This window comes from Crocuta crocuta, unplaced genomic scaffold (genome assembly GCF_008692635.1).
Source record: "Crocuta crocuta isolate KB4526 unplaced genomic scaffold, BGI_CrCroc_1.0 scaffold16, whole genome shotgun sequence".
Taxonomy (NCBI): domain Eukaryota; kingdom Metazoa; phylum Chordata; class Mammalia; order Carnivora; family Hyaenidae; genus Crocuta; species Crocuta crocuta.
In genome coordinates, this window is record NW_027531893.1 from 8,932,531 (window position 1) to 8,942,134 (window position 9,604).

At 60.3% G+C, this 9,604-nt stretch overlaps 1 protein-coding gene and 1 long non-coding RNA gene across 2 annotated transcripts in view; one reads left to right on the forward strand and one right to left on the reverse strand.

Annotated features, from left to right (window-relative positions):
• Positions 1–889: 889 nt before the first annotated feature.
• Positions 890–9,604, reverse strand: part of LOC144239185 (uncharacterized) — a 95,716-nt gene continuing 87,001 nt past the window's right edge. Inside the window, 6 exon segments of the mRNA XM_077773188.1 lie at positions 890–987; positions 1,270–1,435; positions 1,856–1,965; positions 2,589–2,963; positions 4,191–4,416; positions 8,057–8,209. Coding sequence (XP_077629314.1) covers positions 890–987; positions 1,270–1,435; positions 1,856–1,965; positions 2,589–2,963; positions 4,191–4,416; positions 8,057–8,209 — 1,128 coding nt within the window.
• LOC144239262 (uncharacterized) lies at positions 5,296–5,981 on the forward strand. Its single transcript, XR_013337352.1, has 2 exons — positions 5,296–5,453; positions 5,751–5,981. It is a non-coding gene; the product is annotated as an uncharacterized LOC144239262 (long non-coding RNA).

A 9,604-nucleotide genomic window follows, 5' to 3' on the forward strand; every position in this document is an offset into this window, starting at 1 on the left:
GATCTGCAGTCTGTGTTGCCAATACTCTGCTAGCTAACTGCAGCCCCAAAGTAGCCACAGATGGTGTGTGAATTAATGTGTGTGACTTGCTCTGGCCCTTAAGTGAATGTCCTCTCGTGGGAAAGACATTTGCAGAGAGTTCAGTGCTAACAATCTGTTGCATTTTTTAAACCCCGTATCATAGGTGAGCCGGGTATAAAATCTAACTCTGTTAAATGCTTTAAGGGTGGAGTCTATCATCTGCCGCCCTTGCTGGTGGGAGATTGGTTGTCTGCTTGTTCCCCAAAAGACCATCTCTTGGCCACGCTGATGGGTCTTAATAGAGGTTTATGGACAGGATGTGGGATGCCTTGTGCTTTCTGAACCTGAGGTGTCAGATTTACGTTTTAAATTTCAGGGAATATTTTTCATTTCCGGAAATTACTTTTGGAATCACACTTACCATTTTCAGTTTCTTCCATGTAGTCCATCCTCTAAAATTCTAGCATCTGAATGAAGGTCGTAGGGAGTGGGAAGGAGTCTTTGTTTTGATCAGATTCTACTCGGGGCTCTTGGGGACTCTCGATTAGTGGGTTTAGCCACCCTGGTGGGTCACCCTGATAACTACCATGTTCCTCTCCTCTGCCTCCAACAGGAATCTTGCCAGCTTGGTTGAGTAACTACTCCCCCATCCCTGATAGTTCATCTTGGTAATTTTCCATCCGCAGACCCCACCCCTGCTCAGCTCAGTCCCCACTGCTCCCTGTTGTGTTGAGCTGAGTCTGATCTCTCGCCCCTACAGCCAGACGCCAAGGCGGTGATCCCTGCACCATGGTGCCAGTCCCTGAGTCCAGCCCACCTTACAGCCCTGGTACCAGTGGCAGGAATGATTTCCCCTTGAACAGGGATTCTACTCGGCATGCTTGGTGCAGTGGTTGACTTCCCGCCCCCCGCAGTGGGCTCCAGCCACGGGAATCAGCATCAGGCGGAACATCGATTGACCCAGGGCTTTGCAGACATGGGAGAGCGTGTGCATTACAATCCCTGACCCTCAGATCTGTGCTTGTCTGACCTCCCACAGGGCCCAAGGCCTCCAAGATGACCTGGCTCACACACAGGGTGTCTTTGGGCTTCTTTTTCTCAGTAAGTAACCCTTGGCCCATAACTCGGTTTTTACTCTGAGCTCATGGTAGGACGACTGAGTGCCTTTCTCCCTCACAGGAGCTAAGAGAAAGGAAGGAACTAGTTTTCCTGTTGGGAGGGAAGGCACAGGTCAAGTGGGCAACTTACCACACAGGGGAGGAGGGTCCAGGGGCACGACGCCCCGGGCACACAGGTGGATGGAGGTGGCAGCCAGGTTGCAGGCAGGGTACAGCTCCCGGGCTGTACCCGGGTGCACCGGGTACACATCCCAGGTGTCCTGCGTGCACCGGCTGAGGAACAGGGTGGGCTCCACCTGCAATCCAGCGCCCAGAGTCAGGGTCCTTGCCCACCGCACTGAGGAGGGGCACAGGCCGCCTTTTGCCTCTGGTCTACCTGCTGCATGGCTTCCGCTGGGGTCCACACCCAGCCTCACACTTACCACCCTGAAGCAGGGTCCCAGGCACAAATGGGGGTCCTAGAAGAAGGCGCGGCAGGTGGGGCTCTGTTCTGGGCACTCTAGGGCTTTCTCCCTGGTCTTACAGTCGCTTCCCACCTGGGCCTGTCTTCTCCCGGGCATGTAGAAAAGGGGTATGGGGTTCCAGAGTGGGGGGCCACCCCCGAGTCTGAGCAGCTGGGTGGAGAGTGGGCATGCAGGTGGGCAATCTCTGCCCGCAGCCACAAGCCTGGTGATGGTCAGCCCCCCAGGGGAAGAGGGGCTGGCCCGGCAGCTCACCTGCCAGGCGCGGGCGAACTCCTCCAGGCTGCGGGCCACGGTGCTGTCCGGGAGCATCGACTCTTTGGCTGCCTCATTGTCATTGGTACCCAGGAGGCCAGCAGACACGCCTGTGGGGAAAGGGGGACAGGTGAGAGCCTGGCCAGACCCTCCACACGTGACTCCCACACCCCCACCCTGGCTCTAATCCTCCATCAGAGGGAGAGGAGAGAGGGAAGCACTTGGGCCCCTCCCCCTGCCCTACATCGCCATCCTGAGCGGCCCTGGGGCTGCCTGACTAGATCAAGGGGAGCATGTGAGGTCCGCCCGTCCTAGAGAAGAGATGGAATATGCGGTCAGAGAGGCCGGAGCTCACATCCTGGTTCTGTGGCTCCCGGCGGACAGAACGGAGACCAAGTTCCTCAACCTCGGTCAGGTCTTCTGTACCACAGACAGCAGCGGGGATTACAGCACCAGAAACAGGCCAGTGGGCGGCACGGAGCAGCGTGGCCCCCGTGCTGGGTGTGACCACGCAGGGAGAGACGGCCTCTGACCTTGGCCTGCTCGCAGGCCTGCTCAGGTTCCGAGCCCCAGGGAGCAGCGTGACGGAGTCCCCGGGCCCCCAGCCTCGCGCAGACCCCGAGTGCACCCCCCCCAAGCAGGGATCCACTGCCCTCAGCCTTGGACATGGACTGTGGGCTCTGTGAGGCCCTCCCCACCGGCCCGGGGGCCACTGCGGGGGGCCCGGACCCACCGTGAAGCCAGGGGCCCAGAGTGAGGCTACAGAGGCCAGCTCGCACATCACAGGTGATGGAGACGCCGTCCTCACTGGCCATCTGGACCCTGGGGATGTCCCTCCTCATCGTGGCAGGTGGCAGATCGACATGCAGACAGCTCTCCGTCGGCAGGGAGGACCCCTACAGCCTGGGGCCAGACACGGGCTGAGGGGGACAGAGGGCAGACGGGGCTGGGACCCAGGGGTGTAGATGGGACAGGAGGCGGGAGAGTGTCCTCCCTCTGTGCCCCCTGCCCGCCCCCNGCAGAGTCCTGGGCCAGCAGCGGGCCCCGAGGCTCCACCCCCGGCCGGCGAAGGTCACCACGTGCCTGGCCCCGGCCACCTCCGCGTGGTCTGGGAAGAAAGGGTCCCAAGGAAGGTGAGGGGCAGCCCACGTGGGGAGGGGGGTCTGTCCCCACATCCTCTTCCCCCCCCACCCCTGCCCCCCCGACGTCAGCCACCTGCAGCCAGGTGAGCAATAAAAAGCAACAAAGGACTCCTANCTTTTCAGGAAATGAAAATGTTCTAAAATTCACTGTGCTGACAGGTGTGTATCCCTGCGAATCTACTCAAAGCCACTGAAATCTCTACTTGAGTGAATTGTGTCTCAATGAAGCTAATGTAAAGTATCATCATTATAAAACACACACAAACCTATGGCCAAACCCTCTTCCAAGGTGGCCCAGAGAGGGGGACGGTCTGCCCCATCGGGCCACAGCTGCCGCTGGGCAAGGGCTGGGGGGCAGCGGGCAGCACACCCCAGGCCTGGCAGCTGCTGGCTCACCCAGCCTCACAGGGCAGTACGAAAGCCCCTTCGTCAGCTCCCTGAGCTGAAGGTCACAGGCCCGCCCAAGGTCACACACGGGGACCTCTGCGACCCAGCTGCTGCCAGGCACAGAAAGTGCCCATGAGTCCAGGAAGGCTGGCCCCTGCTCGTGCCCTGAGCCTCAGCCTCCCCACCATCCCACCGTGCGATGACAATCACCCCGTACCGAGATCCCCTGCACCCCCAGGCCGCGGCTGCCACGCCTGCCCATGGACTTCAGATCAGCCCTGTCCCCAAGGAACTGTGCTCCCAAACTGCACACATGCCTGTGACCCACAGCAGGGAGCCACGTTGCCACCGTCCCTCAGGGGAGGGGGAAACCAAGTCCCAGAGCGGCAGGCCACCGGGCCATGGCCACCCCGGGGCAGGAGCCAGACACAAACGCCCCCCAGGGGCCCGAAGCCCTCACAACCGCATCTGGTGCTGGCACAGCCCGGCTGCAGGCCCTGCCTGACCTAGAGTCTGGGCTCAATTACCGCTTTCCGGTCCCAGCTGGAGGTCTGCCCTCCAGCCCGGAGCAGGGCGGGAGCTGGCCCGCGCCCCACGCTGCTGGGCCCACTTGTGCGTCGGGCCCCAGGCTCGGGCGCTCATGCTTGGGACAGAAGCCTGGCCCTGCTGCCCAGCACGAGGCCAGGACGACCAAGGGAAGCCCTATACCCGCCGGGCCCCACAGCCCCGCTCTGTCCACCCCTGCAGGGGCCTGCGGCCACATCCCACGAACCAGGGGGCTTCCTGGGGTGGGGCACGGGACTCACACTCGAGGGGGCTCCCCAGCAGGCGCTGCTTGAGCCGGTAGTACTCAGCCAGCACACTGGTCCCGTTCATGGCACGGAAGGGCAGCGCCAGCTTCTCCACCAGGTAACGCGTCACCCGGGCCACAGCCAGGGGCTCGTCCCCCACAGGCGGCAGCATCACCAGCAATGAGCAGTTCCTGGAAAGAGCATGGAGGAGGGGGGAGACCCCTGCCAGAGGGAGGGGTCTCTGCGTCCAGAAACAGGGAAGGGGGCAGGAGAGGCTGGGGTGGACATGGCGGCCTCACTGCCAGGCCACCCAGGGCCTTGGGTCAGCTGGGGGCACCTGTGTGTGAACCCCGAGGGATGAGGGGGCCCGCCTCTGGGGCTCCTCAAGAGAGGTGCACAGGGGGCACCAGAAACACGGGAGAAATGGGGGATTAGGGCCAAAGGGGACCCTGGGGATTGCACAGTCACGGGTGGACCCCGAAACTTAGGACGGCAAATGGGGTCAGGTCGACCTCATGGGGACTGTGGGAGCAGAGAGGGCTCAGCACACGCTGGAGTGGGAGATGGACGAGAACTATTTCACATCCTCCACTTGGGCCAGAGGACTTTGTCCGCCCCCCCCCAACCCCCCCGAGACCCTGGGGACCTGAGGTGTGCGGCCAGAGGTAGCCTCGAAGGCCTCCCTACCACCTGCGTCCTTCTTACAGCACAAGCGCCCAGTGGAGACCCTCGGCCGAGACCGCCCCAGAGAGCCCCGACTCGCTACGCCGTTCTTCACGAGAGCGGGCACCCCGCCTGCTTTGCAACTTCCCTCCAGCCAGGGCGGTGGGAGCGTCACGGGTTCCTAGGAGGGGAAACCGAGGCACAAAGCACTGACTGACCAGGACTGCCCGACTTAGAGCTGCATTCAGGCCCTGGTGGCCCTGGGAGAAGGGAGCCACTGCCATTCTAAGCCCCCGACAGACGGCGCCCCACCCCCTGGCCCATGAGGGGAAGGGGACGCACGCGCCCCGGACCCTGCGCCGGGGCTGTTTCTGCTGCTCCAGGGCTAGTCACCTCTCTGACGATTCCCAAACTGCGGTACGTCCAGCCCAGGCCTCGGGCATCAGCTGCAGTGGGCATTTCCGGCGGGAGTCCCCACGGCATCTCAAGGTCAACACGCCCTCAACGGCCCCCTGTCTCCACTCTCGGTGACTAGACTGAATAGAGGCCCCCAAAGCCATCCCAGTGCCGGAGACCTAGGACTACGGAACTTACGTGGCCGGACGCACTTAGCAGGTATGACAGGGTTAAGAATTTTTGAGACGGATTATCCAGGGAATAATCCCAAAAAGGCAGGCAGGGGGCTCAGAAGGATGAGAGGGGAGGACACAGGTTGGAGAGGAGGCAGTGCTGGCTGCAGAGCTGGGGGGGGGGGGCAGCGGNAGGGGTGCTCCCCTCGGGCTCTGCAGCAGGGTCAGCATCCTGCCTGGGGCCCCGCTAAAATGTGATTCCAGGCTGTGGACCTCCCAACTATAGGAGGATATATCCGTGGTGTTTGCTCTCTCTCTCTTTAAATATGTGTTTATTTTGCAGCTCAAAGGGGGACCGAGGATCCTAAACCGGCCCTGAGCTCAGCCTGTCAGCACAGAGCCCAACGCGTGGCTCAACCTCAAAAACTGCAAGATCATGACCACAGCACAAGTTGGATGTTCAACCAACTGAGCCACCCAGGCCTCCCGAATCTGTGTCGTTTTAAGCCATCCAACTGGCGCGTGGTTTTCTAGAGCAGCCACGGGTCACTAATAAAGCCGCAGTCCGCCTCCACCGGTCCTTCCCCAGCGCTCCACCGTGGGCTCTCGCTCTTTCCACAGGCAAGGCCAAAACCTCGGGCGCCGGCTGTTTCACCCCCGGCTGCAGCCTCGTTAGCAAACCTACAGCCTTGACCCTAAAACCACATCCAGACTCTGACCACCTCGCGGCCCCTCCACGGCCTCCATGGCCCAGCAGAGCCACGGTCCCATCTCGCCTGGGCAGCCCTAAGAGACAAGCACTTTATTTTTATTTTCGTAAGTGGGACCTCGCGTGAAGCAGGGAGCCCAACGCAGGGCTTGAACTCATGACCCTGAGATAAAGACCTGAGCTGAGACCAAGAGTCGGATGCTCAACCGACGAAGCCACCCGGGTGCCCCTAGACCACCGCCCTTTACTGGGCTGCACACCTCTATCCACGCCACCCCCCTGCCCTCCTCTTCAGTCTCACAACCAGGGCCGGAGGGATCTTATGAAGGGGACACAGGCCATGTCTTTCCTCGGCTCAAAATCTTGTGTGCGCTCCCGTCTCAGAGGAGAAGCCCAAGTCCTCACAAAGGCCCCAGGCCACGTGGATCCCTGTCATCTCGTGGGCTCTTACACCCTCTGCACCAGCCCCTCTGGCTTCCTCCAATTCCTCCAGCACAGCGGAGGCACATTCCCACCCCCGGGCCTTTGCACCAACCGTGCCCTCTGCCCAGAACTCTTCCCATGGTGTCCACAAGGCTCACTTCCAGCCCGTGTCCAAATGCTACCTTGTCCTCAAAGCAGACCGTGGCGGCACCACCTCAAACGCACCCCAACCCGCTCATCCCGCCCTTTTTTTCCTCAAGCATTTACCACCTCACACACCCAATCAGAGGCTCAGAAACCAGGGGTCAGGGGCCAGATGCAACCTGGGTCCGGTTTTCAAACAGCCTGCAAGCTAAGAAGGGCTTTTATGGTTTTACAGGATTCTTGAAAAACAAAGACTAAGGGAGAGAGCATCTGGCCCACAGGCCTGAACCTTTTACTCTGGGGCCCTTTATAGGAAAGGTCTGCTGACCCCTGGTGTAGAAAATCTAGTCATCTGCTCAGGGACGGTCCCAGGGGGTGGACTGTGGAGGGATCGGTTGAGTCCCGTGTTTTACCTACAGAACCTAAAACAGCTCCTGCTCAAAGGGATCCTAAAACATCTATGGGATGAAGTCGTAGCCCGTCTCCCCGTCTGTAAAATGGACACTGCAGATCCATCTCGGGGGCGGCTGAAACGAGCCCAGGGTGTTTGAGCCCAGTGTCCCACCTCGGGCAGGAAGGCAGGGACGGACGGATGGATGCCTGGTGGCCACTGTCCACGTTTCCCTCCGGCCGGACACATCCTGAGAAGCCATGGCAGACACCCGGCCCCGCAGGGCGAGCCGCGGAGCCTCGGGGCTGAGGACCCAGGAGCAGGAAGGCAGAGCTCAGCGCGGAGCCGGGCCCTGGCAGCCCCGGGCCCAGGGAGGGAAAAGGCCATGCCCACCCCTGCCCCACAGCTCCAGGGGCACCGGGACCCCCGCGTGGTTCACAATCCCTACCGAGCGCACAAGGTACCTCTTAAATCCACATGTGGGGGCCTCAGAGGCCAGTGGCACCTCCCATCCCCATGGCTTAAAAAGTCCCGGTGCCAGGCCTCACACCCGGAGACCTAACTGACCCAGGTGGCCCCAGGGCCTTGGCATTCTGGGCACATCCAGTGTCCAGGTGTTTCCACCTGCAGGCCGTGTTTCCCGTAATTGCCTGAGAACCACACCAAATGTCTCCCCAGGATCAAGGAGACACTGTGGGGAGCCCGTGGCCGAAAATGTGGTCAGCGAGCAGTCGATCCCGACCCTTGGAGGCACCCAGTTAGAGCAAGGGCCAGATGCTGGGGCAGGGGAGGAACCGCTTTGTCTCAGGGTTAGGGACAGGCCGGAGGGTCCCACCCCCAGGGACTCTCTGGTCCCCATGGTGGTGCCAGTCTGCAGTTCTGGTAACGGCCACTAGGTGGCAGGGCCGTCTGGGCAGTGGTGGCCTCGCCAGAGAAAGCGCACCCTCCCCCGGGGCTGGGCAGCCCTGACCTGGCCACCCACCTCCAGCTCCCCCGAGAAGTCTGGTGCCCGAGGCCTGCTGTGGTGGCGGAGGGTCAGGCCGTGGTCTGGGTCCGGGGCAAGGCCCAGCTGACGGCGGGCACGCATCAGGGGCTCACCATGGCCCAGGGCGTGCTCCCCAGAGACGGAGAGAGCCTGGGATGAGAGAGTGGGTGTTAGCGGGCAGGGGGGCAGAGGGGCAGGAGCTTCCTCTCCCCGCCATGCCTGGTCCCGACCACCTGAGCTGTCGCAGTAGCCTGCTGGGTCTCCCTTCCTCCAGTTCAGCCCCAGCCCACAGTCCCTCCCCCACTTGGTAGCCAGACCTACTTTAAATATGCAAATCAGTCATTAGCCCCTTGCTCAAAATTATCTGCCTCCCCCACTGTACTGAGAAGAGAAGCTGGTCTCCTTGGCCTGGCCCATGGGTCACCATTATCTTCTTGACCTTGCCTCCTTGCTCTCTAAGGGCCGCCCTATGTTCCTCAAATAACCTAAGCTTATCTGGCCACAGGGCCTTTGCACTGGCTGTTCCCTGGGCAGAGTTTGCACAGTGTCAGTGACAGTACAATCCTGTGTCCTCTCCCCCTGCTTCCTTCCTTCAAAGCATTCACCATGCCTGAGTACTTATCATGCCTCTTGTTTAACTTTTCCATCCACCGGCATGTGAGTTCCAGGGGGTAGGGCACCCACTCTGTCCCTTTCACCATCCTGTCCCTTCGCCTAGAATGGGGCCTTGAGTAAAACCCACAAATATGCTCTCTGACTGAATGGATGAATGGGGTTGGCAAACTGGCTCAAGGGCCAAAGTTGACTTCCGCTTGTTCTTGTAAATAAATTTGTCCCGGAACATGGCCACACCCTTTTGTTTACATATATTTTATGAGAACACAGTTGAGTAATTATACCAGAGACCATATGGCTTAAAAAGCGAAAATGTTTGCTATCTGGCCCTTTATGAAAAGTCTGACCCTGGGATGGATGGGAATATGGATGGATGGACAGACGGACAGGAGGATAGGCAGGTACGGGGGGGCAGGGGGGTGGATGGGTTGCTGGGTAGTTGGCTGAGTGTGTGGGTAGATGGATGGGTGGATGCATGGATGGTGGGGAGGATGGATGGATGGATGGATGGATGGATGGATGGATGGATGGATGGATGGATGGGAGAATGGGTGGTTAGATAGTTGGGTGGTTGGGTAGGTGGCTGAGTATGTGGGTGGATGGATAGATGGGTAGATGGATTGATGGATGAATGGATGGATGAGTAGGTGGGTGGGTGGGTGGACAGACAGACGGGTAGGTCAGTAGGTGGATGGATGGATGGATGGATGGGAGGAAGGACTGATCAGCCCAGGAAGAAGGGCGGGGGAAAGGGGTCCCAACGCCTTACCTCTAACAGCGATGAGGCTAAGAGCAGCTCCCATTTACGTGTCAAGCATCTTCCTGTGTCGCGTCTCTTAAGCCTCACTCACCCTACACACTGGAACCTGTTGCTACGTCTGCTCCTCAGGTGAAACACTGGACACTGAAAGCATGGCCCTGCCTGCTGTC